Source organism: Vipera ursinii, assembly GCF_947247035.1.
Source record: "Vipera ursinii genome assembly, chromosome: 1".
NCBI lineage: Eukaryota > Metazoa > Chordata > Lepidosauria > Squamata > Viperidae > Vipera > Vipera ursinii.
In genome coordinates this window covers 148372070-148388748 of record NC_139512.1, presented here as the reverse complement: position 1 = coordinate 148388748, position 16679 = coordinate 148372070, and the positions used below count along the sequence as shown (strand labels likewise).

The 16679-nt window shown below is 39.6% G+C and overlaps 1 protein-coding gene across 2 annotated transcripts in view; it reads left to right on the top strand.

Moving 5' to 3' along the window:
* Positions 1-16679, top strand: part of ACVR1C (activin A receptor type 1C) — a 55481-nt gene that overhangs the window by 21777 nt on the left and 17025 nt on the right. For both annotated transcript variants that reach the window (XM_083350475.1, XM_083350476.1), the window contains exon 3: positions 9134-9379. In XM_083350475.1, the coding sequence (XP_083206601.1) occupies positions 9134-9379 (246 nt within the window). The remainder of the gene's footprint in view (positions 1-9133; positions 9380-16679) is intronic.

The window sequence follows — 16679 nt, the reverse complement described above, 5'->3', positions numbered from 1 at the left end:
TCTGCAATCTGCCAGTGTTACTCTGTCCCACTTACTCCTGCCCTATAAACCTTGCTCTGAGTTTGAGTCGTCAGCTGTAAGACTTGCTTTGATCACATGTGAGCTCGGTATAGACATGGTCTTAAGAGATAGAGATATTAATACATAAGCATGTATTCCACCCAATTCCTAATTTTGAAGTATAAATAATAAATGCTATGTCAGTGAGTGTAATAACTTTGATTCTGATTCAGAACAAATATTTGCACTTGGGGAAAAATTATGTAACCATGTTCCAATATTGTCAAGGTGAATTGTTAGAATTGTAAGCCATGTGTTGATATGATGTGAGAACATTATACTTTTTCATTATCTTTCTCCACATAACTACTACATAGTAAGATCTTAAGGACAAAAATACACGCACAAGATTCATCTATGTATATTTACTTAGGGCTAAATTCTCTTATACTAAGCGGAACTTATTCTAATGAGCATATACATTTATCAAACAAGTAAGCACCTACACTGTCCTGTCAAAGGGGTTTTTGTTCAAGTTTTCAAAACTTTTGTAAGGGCAGCTTTGAGGCACTGTTGTACAATAGAAGGTCTGATAAAACTTTTCCGTGTCCATTTTGTATTGCTTAAGCATCTCCTGAAGTTTTATTTTCGTATATACTGTATTTATTTTGTGGTTAATGTTTAATAATTTTTGACTTCTTGCTTCAGTATTAAATGTTGCTTGACGACAATAGTTTTTAAAATGTTTATTCTGGTAGTTCAAGAATGTATTTCTAAAATTCAGTCTAACATCAATCTTTTGAACACCAGAATGAAGGATAATATACAAGACTATAATAATGAGAGATTTATTTAGGTTACAGGAAGAAGCTGTTTCTTAAAGGAAGTTAAGGAATTGAATTTTTTCCTACTGTACAGCTACTATACAGCTATCGCCTACTACTGTTTAATCAGGGGGCATTAATCAGGGAACACTTCCATAAATTGTCTAAATGTGTATGTAACTAAATTCATATTAGGAAAAATAGAATATTAAAATAAACATTTCCTGTCAATCTTTATATTTTGCCAGTGAAAAGATGTATACATAACCACTATGTGAAATTTTTACCTAACTTAAATACTGAAACATCCTTTTCTCCTCGCTCAGTGAGAATTGAGATCAAATCTTGTAAGGGAAGGCTTGTTCACTCACCTGAACATTCTTTGCTGGAGTGTTTTATGGTTTTAATACAGCTTACCATTTTGAGTGCAAAACTCTATTTTAGAGACAAGGCAACTATTAGAATTAAATTGAGTTAATCTCCCAAATTAGTTAATCTGTATTTCTTGTATTCAAAGATAATACATAGCTTTGACATGTGATAACAAAAATAATCTAATGAGTAGGTGTGTGATAAATGCTATGGTCAGTGACTGTAATGACTTTGATTCTGGTTCAGAACAAATATTATTGACCGTTCAAAGTTATAACAAAGTCCCAAAAAGCTACTTACGACCCAGTTTCAAAGTTACCATGGCTGCAATACTCCTGAAGTCATTTCCCCTTATGCCTAACTTCAGGGATGCTATATTGCTCATCCACCCACCTATTCCACCCCATTGGGTCCCTGCAGGCACACATCCACACAAGGATGGATATAGCTTGTGCCAATCAGGTGGAGTTTAATGACCCTAGGATTTGTTTAATGGCTGCCTCAGGGAGAGCAGAGGGCGGAGTCATTAAGTAAGGCCATTTCTCTTAATGGCCATCATGGCATGCAATTGTAATGGGCAGGCTCGACAACAGTGATTCTTGAGGATTACCTTTATATATATTTAAAAACTTTTATAAGGGAAATGTTTATGTCAAATAATAAAAGCAGGGCATATCTGTATTTTAAATAAAGGGTTTACTTTTTGGCAATTTATATTAACAATTACATAAATTAGAGAAGCTGTATAAAAATTTCCCATATGATACAAAATGTAAATATGAATGGTTATTAAATTTCCTACATTGCTTTTTAGGTAAAAATTATCAGACTGGAACTTCTCTACTAATAACACATGGAGTAAAATGGTACAGATAGTCTCAACTTACAACTGGTCATTTTATAACCATTTGGAGTTTATAATGGCTTTTATGGTCTCTAAAACACTTCCGGCCATCATAAAAAGTACAGCCCCCCTGCAGGTCACATGACTGCATTTTGGGTGCTTGGCAGTTGACTCACCTTTGCAACTAGTTGCAGCATCCCATGTCACATGAACACGATTTGCAATGGTTTTTGCTAGTTTCCAGTGTTTTTTGCTGGTGTCCACGTAATTTAACATAATGACCGCATGATTCACTTAACAACTGTGTGATTCACTTAGCAGTGAGGCAGTTAATGATCACCGCAAAAAAAAAGTAAAACGAAATGGGTCTGGTCATGTGGGTGCCTCCATGTGAGGCACAGCCACAATCTGTGCTAATTCATCGTACTATGATTTCATTTTTCACAATTAGAATCTGGGACTATATTGGTATGAATCTCTGAATGGGGATGGCGATGTATTGTAACAGCATCAAATTGCAGTACAAATAAAATTTATTTCCAACTATACAGACGTTTTGGAAAGCCAGAAGGTAACACTGAGGACATTTTTACACCATTACCATTTTTATGTCTTGCTTGCCATTTTATTGGTCTCTAATATTCTTTCAGAATTACTTTTAATACTATCCGTGCAACATAATGCAATTGTTATAATACTTGTCTGGTATGTAGAATATATCTTATTTGAAATCCAACATCATTTTAATTACCATTTTTCTTTTCTTGACCTATCTGCTTTGCCTCAGTTACCTCAAGCATGTACAAAAGAGGTGAAACAATATACCACTCAACTAATTTGAGAAACCAAAACCAGCAAAAATTAGCTCCAAGTATGGACATTGCTTCAAGTGCCTGGAGAAATGACAAAATGGCACACCATTTGACTTATTAAGTGAAGAAGAAATAGATACAGGGTAGGCGGGTGGGGTGATGAAAGAGCAGGGAATGTAATTTTTTAAAGAAAGCTTTCTTTTTTACCCGGCAACATTTTCTGTGCTAGACAAATGTTTTAATCATTATGTTAGAGTAGGATTGCTCACTCTCTGTAGAAGAGACCATGGTAACCATCAGCTTAGTTGAAGAAGTTTTCTGCCTCCACAATGCAGCTGATTAAATAATATGATTGGTCTAGGAAAAATTAAAATGCTGCAAGCAAAATAAACAGTAGTGTTTGAGACAATAACCGCAGGAAAACTGCATTTTAAAAGCAAAGCAGGAAACCATGCATTGGGGGTTCTTTTGCAGAGTGTAAAGAGGGTTATTCATTTCTATCATCTAAAAATGGTTGTTGCCTATCATTTAGTTATATTTTTTAAAAAATTAGATTAACACTACGCCACTGAATTTCTGTACTATTACAATCAAGAGAGGAGAAAGTTATCTTAGTACTTGCTGTATCCCAAGATGCAAGCTTAATACTACCCTTAGTATTTAGTGTGATTCATTTCGTAAAACACTCTGGTCCTCAAAGGTTTCATACAACTATACAATCTTTTTGTTCATGCAAGAAAAGTGAAGAAACATTGTTTACTATATTTTCTATCAGACAACATGCAAACAAACCATCATGTCTCTTCCAACTTTTCTGTAAGATTATATTAGGAAAGCAAAACCAGAACTCTAGACATTATAAAAGGTAAAGGTTCCCCCGCACATGTGTGCTAGTCGTTTCCGACTATAGGGGCCGGTGCTCATCTCCGTTTCAAAGCCGAAGAGCCAGTGCTTGTCCAAGGACGTCTCCGTGGTCATGTGGCTGGCATGACTAAACGCCAAAGGCGCACGGAACGCTGTTACGTTCCCACCGTAGTGGTCCCTATTTTTCTACTTGCATTTTTATGTGCTTTCGAACTGCTAGGTTGGCAGAAGCTGGGACGAGTAACAGGCGCTCACTCTGTTATGCGGCACTCGGGATTTGACCCGTCAAACTGCCAACCTTCTGATCAACAAGCTCAGCGTCCTAACCCACTGAGCCACCACGTCCCTATCTAGACATTATAGCTATCAAATTAATTCTATAATAATGACAATATAATAAATATATATAGTATACAATAAATATGTTGTTTAACTAATTCTGAAATGGGTCAGATTTTACGCATACTGATCTATAAAGTGATTTGTTTGCCTAACTTAATGCTAAAACACGGTAGGACTTTCCCCCATTCTCAGCCAAACATAGTGCATTCATGGCTCTTTTTACTTGACATTGTCTACATCTTACTCCCAGGCCATGAGTTCAACATTTTTAAGTCCTCCTTAGCTATTCCAGATGAGAGAGTATATATTTTCCCTGTTACTGGCATGCGTCAGTCTATTATCGAACAGCCTACATTATGCCCCATTGCAATATGTGAATTGTATAACAGGCTTTAACATCAAAACACATTTTTGTTCTTCCCCTTAATACATTCATTTTCTGAAGAAGAATAGCATGGTTAGAAGGCAGTACTGCAGGCTAGTTCTGCTGATTGCCGGCTGCCTGCCTGCAGTTTGGCAGTTCAATCCTACCCAGCTCAAGGTTGACTCAGCCTTCCATCCTTTCAAGGTCTGTAAAATGAAGACTCAGATTGTTGGGGCCAATATGCTGATTCTGTAAAGCATTAGGCTGTAAAGCATTAGGAAGTGGTATGTAAGTCTAAGTGCTATTGCTATTCAAAATCCTGCCATGTCTGAACTATAGTAAACCATGAATATCTACTAAGGAACAGGTCATCCATCATTCTGTAATGATATTATAGCTTACTGGATGAATTGTTTTGCAGCAGCGGGGGATTATGTATAAATGAAACCAGAGACAATCTTTATCTAAAATTAGGTTGAGAACCCCCTTCTGATAAACTTTGGGACATAGGCCATGGCCTTTGTTCAAGCATTGTTAGCCCTTTTGGGAATGCTTTCATGACAAACATGAGAAAGCAGTGCTGCATGCTTATCATTGGTAAACAGTTTGTATTAAAGTTAAATCAGACGAATGATCCATCTTGCCCAGTACTCTTTAGTTGGACTGGCAACATCTCCTGATGTGCTTCTCAGACTGACTTTCAGAGATCCTAACGTAACTTGTTTGAAATATAATGCTTGCAATCATCAACCAAAGTTCTCAGAAGTAAATACTGTAGGGGTAAACTGGGAATGGGAAAGCACATTTTCATTAAATTATAATTTGCTGGGAACATTTTAAACCATCTGTCTCAACCCATAGTCACATGAATTATGTCCCCTACACTGCACATTTTCTTAGTGTCAGCTGAGAGTGTTTTTTAATCACTGTTTGCAAAGTACCAAGGCTTTATTGTCAACAGTATAAAAGGGGAAGGGATAATAAAACCTTTCCTTCATATTTATTGGCACCCTGGCAAAAATATTTACCATCAAGTTTTAATATGTTTTAAAAAGGAAATAAACCTGATGGTTTTTAGCAAGAATAGTATTATATAAATACTTTCTCACAAAGCAATTGGCCAGGAAAATGCCCCAAACTACACTCTACCACCAGTTTCTCCAGGGGAGGAAGAATACTAAAAAGATTATTATTGGTGAGACAATATTTTCTTGAATCTGTTTTCTTGTGTGTTTGTTCCTTGGTTTCAATTGTAGTATGATCAACTTCAAGTTAACATTAGTCCTGATTTTTGTCCCATGGGTCTTTTCTGATAGCTGCTTTCAGTTCAGAGCTAATTATATTTACACACAAGATTTACTGTATAATTTCCTGAAATATAAAACAAATAAATGTGTTTGTAGGGTTTTTAAATGTATAGTTCTGATGTAGCTGTCCAGCACGAGATAGACGAAGGATGACAAACAGCTCCTTATGTTATACCGTCAAAGAAGAACTATTTGTCTTCTCATTATGGAGAAACTTACCTGTACCTGTGTGTTTTGCTTCGTTTTTTTCTATCAGGGCAAATAGGAACTGCTCATGTGGGATGCAATAAGTGGAAGTAAGTAGGAATGGAAAAGAAAGGCTAGCTATTTTCTTACAACATTCAAAGAAAATAAGAAGTAGAAAAGAATATGATTGGTTCTACCCCATGTCAGTCATCCTTACTTCCTTGTACATGTGGAGGAAAACTATGAGATATCCTATACTGTGCAAGTCAAAGTTCTTAAGGATCATGTTTAATAACCAATCACTATTATTTTATAATTGTATTTATATCTTGCTCTTCTGAGTAGACAGCTCAGATCATTATTCATAAATTTGACCTATTAGCAGGTTTTTTCCCCCTCCCATTCAACACACTTGCTTCAGCCACTAATTTTAACTGAACTTGCTTCCAAGAAAGCATGCTTGAGATTTCAGTCTTTAAATCTCCTGAGAGTTTGATGAAGAGATGAATGTCTGTGTCTGGAGACAAAAACAACAACCACAAGGAACTCCTGGAAAACAGTACATTCTATCCATTAAATGCCAAATACAACTATAAAATTTATTTATTTATTTATTTATTTATTTATTTGATTTATATACTGCCCTTCTCCCGGAGGACTCAGGGCGGTGTACAGAGCAATAAAATAAGAATACATTAGATAAATAATTTTAAAACCCAAATCCATCAGGCCAGGCCGGCTTGTTGGAATAGATAAGTTTTTAGATCACGCCGGAAGGAGCGAAGGTCGGGGGCCATCCGGAGTTCAGCTGGTAAGCTGAATAATAATAGTGTTTGGTTATTAAATAATAGTGATTGGTTATTAAACATGATATTTAAGAACTTTGACCAGCACAGTATAGGATTTCTCATAGTTTTCCTCCACACGTACGAGGAAGCAAGGATAACTGACATTGCGCAGAACCAATCATGTTCTTTTCCACTTCTTACTTTCTTTGAATGTTGTAAGAAAATAGCTAGCCTTTCTTTTCCATTCCACTTATTGCATCTCACATGAGCAGTTCCTATTTGTGAGGCATTCTGAAGATCTTATCTATATTTATGTACTTTCAGCACCACATGGATGAAAATTAAATACTCATATACCACATTTATATTTATACAATAGTGAACATTGCATCTAATTACTACTGTTTGCTAATGGATATTTTCCGCCATCTGCATGTTTTAATCATTTAATTTACAGTAGACTGTTCTGCATTAATTTCTGAAGTAATGTGTGTTAATGAATTAGCTGTAGTACTTTCCATTATACATGAAAATATTGCCTAACCTTACAATGTTCTTGTACTTAATATGGAGTAGCTGCCATTCAAATACAGAGGAAAATAATTATCAGAATATGTGGTTTAAATATGCAATACTTTAGATTGATTTCAGGGAAGTGCTTTGGGGAATTCACAGGGATGTAAACACTATGATTCTTTTAAGAAGCCCATGTAGTTTCTCAGAATGGGGTGGGGGGGCACATGAATAGGACCAAAGAGCTACTTGGAATCCAATCAGATCTGTTAATCTCCTGGGGTAAGCCTACATAATCTGGTCCAACTCCTCTAGAGCAGTTGAGCCTATGCATACATCCTACAAAATCTCTCTATTAGGGCTTTACCCCTTGATCTAGTTCAGGAGTAGGCAACCTTGACTCTTCTATGACTCATGGATTTCAACTCCCAGAATTCCTGAGCCAGCTATGTATAGCGTCTTTATTATTGGTGGCCACTCTGACATAACAGTAGTGCCAAAACCTGGTGCTACTTGATCTGAATCTCCAGGTTAACCTGGTAAGCAGAAGAGCCAAATGTTTACGGGGTGCAAAAGCTTGAACCTTGTGAAACATCCCATTTGAAGTGCAAAGCTTGGTCCCTCAGGCACAAAGTAAGTTGTTTTGACCATTATGGAAATGTTTAAACTTGAACAGGTTTGAAAAGTAAAATAGGGAATTTTTGTTTTGTCAGAGTTTCGCACTTAGGAAATATTCTGACCAAACCCAGGTTTTAAATAATCCAGGATAGTACTTTCAGGTTAGTTAATTTGGTTTGAAAATTATGAGCAATAATAATATGCAAAGGTACAAAATTTTGAAATTGTCAACTGTGTGTGAATGCATTTCTGACATTTGTATTTATAAAATATGTTCTCAGTAGGTCTAAAGGAAACTATGATGATGCCAAAATGAACACATGTACAGGATAACCATATTATGTAAAAATACTACAATTAGTACTATGGTACTTAAGTCCTGACATCTAATCAAATAATAAATGATGCTACATTTGCATCACCTTTCATTATTTGCTCCCCAATGTATGCCCATAGAAGTTCTGTAAAAAAAACCCTCCTATAAATACCCTATGTGGCCTTCATGTTTTAATACATCTCTTAAGTCCATTTTGTAATTTTTTGGTATACTAACATGAAGAGAAAATGAACCAATAAGTCTAATGCAGGTAGAAACAGTGGTCATAAGTGGGGCTCCATGAATTGATTGCATGTCTTGGTCATTCCCTGGTTATGTGTGCAGACTTTCCATATGACATGCCTGAGCTTCTGTAATTACGTTCTCTCTATATATTGTTTCCCTTTTGTGGAAGGCCATGCTCAATGAGCTGGTAGACAGTGGTGTGTGTTTTGCATGGGCTCACTTCTTCCACAGCCATCCTCAACATTTAGGGCCTCCTTTAGTGGAATAATGTGTGAAGAGGCTTAGTATATCAGTAGCAGGCCCACAAGCCTGGTTTCGGTGATAAGCTTATCTTTGATGACATTCCACCCAACATGGGATTTATTTACAGAAGCCAAGAGCTTGACTGCACATGACTACGTAGTTAGTTAAATTTAGGGCAGTGTTATTTTATCATTGTGTATTCTACTTATTTGGAAGCCAAACATATCCTGTACCTAACACTAGAGGTCTCCTTGGCCAACAGCCTGAGAAACAGTGAATGAATAAAATATTCAATCTCATTTTAGTTTTATTTCCTGTATTTATAAAGATTATAAATCTTTATTACTTTTTGTCTTATTCATTTTAAATAGAGCCAGACCAGTTTTTTTAAAAAATAGCAAAATATAATATAACTCCTTCCAAAATATGCATTTAAATCTTTTCTGAGAAAGTAAAAAAATTCATTCTAATCTTTTTCTGTGTGTGTTTTCAAGGTCAAGAACCATCAAACAAATCAAAGCTAGGACCTGTGGAACTGACAGTAGTTATAATCATGCCGGTGTGTGTGTTGTCTATTGTTTTCCTGCTGGCAGCATACGCGTGTCAAGCACACCTCTGCAGACACCGAAAGAAAAGAAGGCCAAATATTGAAGAACCTCTGTCTGAGTGTAATCTGGTGAACCCAGGAAAATCTCTCAAAGATCTAATTTTTGACATGACAACATCGGGTTCTGGATCTGGTACGTTTATGCGCCCCAGAGTCAATTTCAGTTTTCTTAGGTGTATAGTTTTTTTCTCTCTTTAAGGTGGAGATCACTGGGATGCATTTGTGCATGAAGACTGTTACTATATTAACCTAGGAGTTGATGCAGACTTGTTTCTTTCTGTGTAAGAAAGAAGTACTCCCAAGATCACACCCAGGATCAAGGGGCTATTGACATAACCACATTCCACAACATTGCTCCACCTCCCAGGGAAATAGAATGAAACAGTTTAGTTTTTTTTCCAATTCACATCACATTTAGTATTAAGTGAATTGAGATAAATACATTTAAAATGGAGATGTGAATGGAGATAAATACATTTAAAAGATAATGTAAACAATTAAAGGCTTAAATTTCAACATGACAGAACAGCCTAAAACAGTATTCAGTAAATGTAGTGCTTAAAATTTAATAGAAGAATAACTTACTGTATACATGTATGATGAGATAAGAGAGACCAGAGAGCTCTCTTTAAAGAAGCTGGCTATCACAAGATATATAAAAAATGTCTCTGTTCTTGAAGGAGGAGAGAGAAAATGAGTAAGGCCTAAGTCAGGCCTAGGTCTGCAACCCGCGGCTCCGGAGCCACATGCGGCTCTTTCAGCCATCTCCTGCAGCTCCTGGTCTTCTGCCATGTGCAGTCAAAAAAAAAAAAGTGGGACTAAAAAAGTTCAACCAATCAATTCAAATATGCAGGGTAGGTGCATATCTCGCCTTGGCTCCACTCTTCAGTCAAACCCTGTTCAGCGCTTGCGTGCATGTACGCACATGCACACATATTTTTTGTGGCTCCCAGTTTTTCCTTTAGTGAGGGAACCGGTTCCGAGTGGCTCTTTCACTGTTTCAGGTTGCTGACCCCTGGCCTAAGTAGAAAGATGGGGCATCTTTCACAGAGGAAACATGTATTTCAGTATGCAGTAGATGAAAAATAATTCCATCATGGATTTAGAGATTCAGCTTTAAAGGAGTTGGACACTGAATGAATATTACCCACAAAAAAAATTCGGCTAGCATTGTTTCACACACACACACACACACCCCTCCTCAAAATCTACCAGGGGGATTCACTTCCTTTTTCAAAATTTAGGAGATGGCTGACAGAGTCTACTCTTAACTTTCTCTAAGAGCCTGATTTTCATAGAGAAGCTGTTTTTTTTTCTCTGATTCTTCCTGGACTGACCCTACAACACTTTTAAATAAAGAAATCCCTCAACCATTTCATAGGTTTTTTAAAAAAATCAATCTCCATCAGCTTCTATAGGAAAGGGCAATTTTGAATAGTTAAAAACAACAGGGGGGAGGGGAGAGACAGGCAGTATAAAAAGCACTTCTCTTACGTACTATTATGCAAAAGGGTTGAAAGATCAAACTTCACACTGAACCTGAAGTGAATATTTACCTAGTGCAAAATTATGTCTAAGTTAATTTTTGAACTCCAGAAAAAACACAATAAGAGGGTTCTAAAATCAATAGGTTTTCTGTCCCTTCTTACTTACATTTGTATGTACCTTGCTGTACAATGGCACAATGAGAATGTCTCTGTCTAGAGCATTGATTCCTCGTTAAGGGTCTTTACCTTGACAGAGCTAAGTGAGAGAAGTTTCATTGCACCAGCTGCTATGGTAACTAAGAATAAGCCTTATTTGTGATGCATCTTATAAGATGTTGCTAAAGTTGCCCTTTATGAAGAACTATGCTTTTTTATCTTTCAAAACTGCCCTTAAATGCCAAGTCTCAGAACTGAGGTGGTACGTAAAACCTTACTTTTTATTAGTGAGAAAAATGCTTGTCTTGGGATGAACTTTTGGCTCTGCAGAGAGTTGGCTGCACAGATTCTCATGCATATTGCATGACTCTTGCATATGGTTTGGAGCACTTTTGTAGTAAGGCACGTCTCTTCTTGGTTGGATGAGACACATCTATTTCTCAAGAGATATATAAAATGCAGTGTATGAGTATCATATAAAATAGGTATGCACAACATAGGGAGTATGGTCTGAAGAGCACCCCAAAAGATACTGCTGAAGTGTAGTTTTTAATGTGACATAAAGGGCAAATTGTTAAATACATATTTACTTAACAGTGTTTAATTGCTATCACTGAACTGAGCCTTAACTCCATTTGTTTTTGTTTCAATCTATTCTGCTGTTGTCCTGTACCTTCCCACAATTTTGAATTGCACGTATCCCCTCCATTTGGGAACATACTTTAAAGTATTTTGACAGCATCTTTTCTGCATGATGTAAATCTAAAGTTTAAGCAGCAGCCAACTTATCATTTATAATTATTATCTGCCCAGAGTGATAGCCAAGGAAAGCCAAGGGAAATCATCAAAACAATTAAAAAACGAAAGTTAGAATACTTCGGACATGTGATACGACACCCAGAAAAATACGGCATACTCCATGTAAACCTCCAGGGAAAGATTGAAGGCAAATGAAGTCCAGGCAGAAGAAGAACATCATGGCTTCAAAATCTAAGGGACTGGTTTGGACAAAACTCAGCAGCACTTTTTTGTGTGGCTGCTGATAAAAACAGGATCACCAACATGATCGCCAACATCCGATAATGGATATGGAAGAAGAAGAAGAAGAAGAAGAAGAAGAAGAAGAAGAAGAAGAAGAAGAAGAAGAAGAAGAAGAAGAAGAAGAAGAAGAAGAAGAAGAAGAGAGGAGGAGGAGGAGGAGGAGGAGGAGGAGGAGGAGGAGGAGGAGGAGGAGGAGGAGGAGGAGTGGTGATAGGAGATGGACAACATACAAGTTTAATTAATTATTATTATTATGGTTGGTCACCTAGTCAGCCAGATATTTAGACTGGATTTGGCATTTTTATCCACCAATAGCGTTTTCCAAAATCATCTTGTCAGTTAGGTGCTGATTCTTTTATTCTTCTGCTTATCGGGCAGTTTCCTTTTGGCTCAGGTGGAAAAAGTTTGTTTTCAATTAGATGCTGTTGGACTGCATCAGACTCAATGCCAATTTGCAAACTGAAAGTTGTTGGTAAGCAGGTAATTGGCCTGAGGTTGCCTGGCGCTGCCCCAGGAAGGTTTTGCCAGACGTTAGTCAATCTTCAATGTCGCCTCCTTGCAGTATGCTGTTAAACTGCTTGTTCTGTACCAGCCTGCTACCGGCCCTGCAGAAAAGGCAGGGACAACCCCTTTACAAACGGCAAGAGGCTGGAATTAAGCCTGCCACATTTATTAACATAAAACAGCAAAACAAGACACCAACCATGAAACAGGAGCTATGAAACAGGAACTATTCAAGCGGTTGCCTTCAGCAAACCAGCCCTCCCACGCATACCCCTTTTATACAGTTCAGGGCGTGGCTTCTCTCTGCCTCCTTCCGAGGTGCCCCATTGCCTTCCTCTGTTTACTCCTGCTTGAATGCCTCCTGCGTCGGGCATCCTTGAACAGGGCCAGTTGTGGGTCATCTTCATCCACGCTGTCAGGCTCACACAGCTGGGTCTGCGTCGTGACCAGGTGGGAGGGGCCTGGCTGAGGGCTCTGCGGAGCCTCAAGGCCATCATCAGCAAGCTCTTCAACACCCCCCTCCTCCTCCTCTGAGTCGTCCGACCCAACTGCCAAACCCACAGGCTGACCCTGAATCACAACACTGCTTGACAATGAATGGATGTAGACCAGCCAGATGTTTCAACCAAAACCTGCGCAATTCATCTTCACTTGCTGCTGACCAATTCTTGATCGTCCTTGCCCTTTTCTCTACCATTTGTGCTGATATTACAAGAACTTTCATTTCAGCTTCTTTTCCCCCTTATCTACTTCCTTTATCCAAGCTGCATTCTTGTTATATTTCTTTGTCCCATAGCTGCACCCAGAACTGCATTGTTTTTTTTTTCTTGTTGAGATGTGGGCTGCTTCGTTTGTACTCTTCCACTGAAGAATTTGTAAAAATGTTTCTGATTTGGCTGAAATTGGAGAGCCTGCCTGTAGTGCAATTCAAGCTTCAAATCCACTGAGCTACATGGCTATGGTTGTTATTTGTTACTATATTACTTCCAGTGCTTCTTTGATCTTCCTTGTTTCTAAATAATATTTCTTGATCAGGTACTTTTTGGTCTTCTTGTTCTTTAGCTTTTATTTGTTCTAGCTTGCTTGGTTCTAATCTTAGCATGCTAATCTTGTTTTCCAACCTGATCTCCCATTTTTCCTTGTTTGCTGATTTTGTTTCCAAGATCTTCAGTCATGACTGCAGCTATGCTGTACGTCAGTTTTGTTTCTTGTAGTGGGCTGGTGTTTATATTTGATATTAGATTATTGGCATCTTTTCATACTTATGCTAGCTGTTTCTTTGGAACAAATTTCAATGCAGGCAACTTTATTCCTTTGTGTGTGTTTTTTGCTCTTCTAGATCTCAGCTATTTTTGTTTTAGTTCCGCTATTTTTGTTTTTGGTTAGAGGGCTTTTTTTCTTTCTAGGAAGGCAGAGGAGAGAATGAAAACTATTCAGTGGACTATGCTGACTTCCTCTACAGCCACCCCCACTTTCCCCAGCTGAGTTACTTTGATTTTTTTTTATTTTTCGCCCTGGGTAGACTTTTGCAATTCTTTCAGTTCTGCTTGTTACACTTTCGAAAACTGATGCATTCTTTCCAATATCCTCTTCTCATTGGATTGGATTTGTAGTAATAGACAGTGCTGGGATTCAAATCATTTAACAACCGGTTCTCTGCAGAATTACCCCCCTCTTCACGGAGTGCTCTGCCGCTGCTGCTTCCCCCGCAACCCACCCCGACAGAGCGCTCCATTGCCACCGCTGCTTCCCCCCCAGGACGGAGAGCCCCGCTACCGCCGCTGCTTCCACCCAACCCTCCCAATGTAGCACCTCCGTCTGAGTTTAAGAAAGGGGATGCGCAGCAGCGGGATTGCTCTCAACAAGTGAGCAGCGCACCCGGGTCTTATTGTTTGAGAGCAATCCCACTGGTGCACCTCCGCTTTCTTCAGCTCAGCTCCGTCTAAGGCACCCAAGCTTCTGGCAGCTACTTGAGTGGGGAGGACAACAAGGAGGAGGAGAGCGGTGAGGGTTTGTGCCAGCCAGCCAGTCAAGCAAGGGGTAGGTCGGGCGATGGTGGCTGGCTGGGGAGGGGGGACCAAGGCCACTCAGGGGGGATCTGCCAAGCCTCATGGCAGCGGCATTGGCAGGTGCGACACAGCTCGGCCAAAATCAGCTGTGAAGCAAGTGACACGGCATGGGACAGATCCCCCCCTCACCTGCCCACCCACCCTCTTCCCTTTCACTCCCTTTCTGAGCCCTCTTCGCAGGTCTGCCCACATAGCCACTGAAGCAGCAGATGTCGCATTTCTCTGCCCCACCCATCACTGCCCATCTTCCCAAACCACTTCTTTTCTCATCTTCTTTCCAGCTCCAACACAATCCTCTGCCACTTAGTTTGTGGGACTAAAAAAATAAAATAAGTTCAATCAATCAATTCCAACTTCTCACCAAAAAAAAAGATCCCGCAAAGTTGAACTTTTTTTTTGTCCCACAAACTTCTTTTGTTTGTGGGACTGCCCATGGCGGCAGAGGAGTGAGTCAGAGCTGGAGAGCTTGACCCACCCACCACCGCCCAGATGCCCTCCCTTCCCAAAACATGTCTATGCTAACCTTGTCCCACAAATAAAAGAAGTTTGCCAAAGGAGGAGCAGGGAGAAGAAAGAGGAAAAGCGGCTGAGTGAGAAGAAGCGCAGAAGGGAGACTTCCTGTTTGGCAGCCGTCAGGATAACTGGGAAAAGCTGGTGCTCGGCTCTTCTCCAGTGAGTCCTTCCTTCTCATTAGGTGGCCAAAGTATTTGAGTTTTAGCTTCAGGATCTGGCCTTCTAAAGAGCAGTCAGGGTTGATCTCCTCTAGGACTGACCGGTTTCTTCGTCTAGCGACCCTTAAAGGGTCAGAAAGTTGCCCTGGAGTGAAGAGCATGACTGACACGGGGCAAGTGTGTTGCAGGCGCACACACAGACTCCACCATTTTCAGCAGCGCTTCAGTGCCTGGCTGGCTGGCTGGGATGGCTCTGCTCCTCACTCGGCCTCTTTTCCTCTTTCTTCTCTTGCTCCTCCTTCCCTCGCACAGGCTGCTCCATTTTACGTCTCTCTGTTGCAGCCTGGGATCCACTTTGGCAGCGCCAGGCTTTGGGGATGGTGAATCCCCATTCATGGTGTGTCCGCCAACCAATCGCCATGCCACCTCTCGGGAGGGCACTGAAAAAAGCGGAGTCTGTGCGCGTGCCTGCCTCGTGCTTATCCTGCATCCGCCATGCTCTTCATGGCACGCTGCAGCTGACCCAAGGCGGATGGCCAGGCACTGAAGTGCCGCTGAAAACAGTGGAGTGTGTGTGCACGCCTGCTACACACTCACCCATCAGCCCTGCTGTCCACATCTTGGATCAGCTGCAGCGCGCTGTTGGAGAGCATGGAACTACACCCCCTGGTCCATGGAGAACTATTTTTTCATGCAACTGGTCCCTGATGCCCAAAAGGTTGGGGACTGCTGATCTATCATGTCTGTCTGTCCTATCATCTATCATCTAGCAAAGCCACTAGCTGGATTAGTAATTTTTAGCTGCCTTCTGAATATTCTGCATGTATCTGTAGAAAAAAGAGAAATTTGCCAGGGGGGAAATCACTTTTGACATTCCATGTAACATCTGACTATAAGCCAAGTGTGGAATGGGTTCTTAATTATCAATCTACAACAATGGACATATTTTATAGTGCCTCCAGACATGTTGTGGCTTCAAAAACCAGACTCATGATGACAATTACTAGCTATTTTGTGCCAGTAACTTTTGTTCTGAAATAAGTATAGATTTAGAAGGAGCTCTTGCTTAAAACTGTGCTTTATGTGAATTGACGTCAGTGACTGAAGTCTCATTTCTTCGAAACTGAATCATCTAATCGCTCCCTTGAGAAAGAGCTACTCTATTGAAGAGAGCTTAATGAGGGTTGTGCCACTCTTAGTTGATATCATTAGACCGCACCTGGAACATGGTTCAGACAGTCACTGGCTATAATACCTTTGAGGTGATGGCATTACTCCCGACACCTAAGAGCCTATTTTAATCACTGGGACAAATGGTCATAAATGGATAAGGTATTTCTCATGCTATCCCTATATCTAGATCTCATCTGGCCTCTTGTTAGTCAAACAAGTCTTTGCATCATCTGTCTGTCTGTCTGTCTGCCTCTCTCATGTTTCCATTTCTGAAAGATGCAGCTGAGGTAAAAAAAAAAAAATAAGATCTTCCCATTCTCATGTGCCTGTTG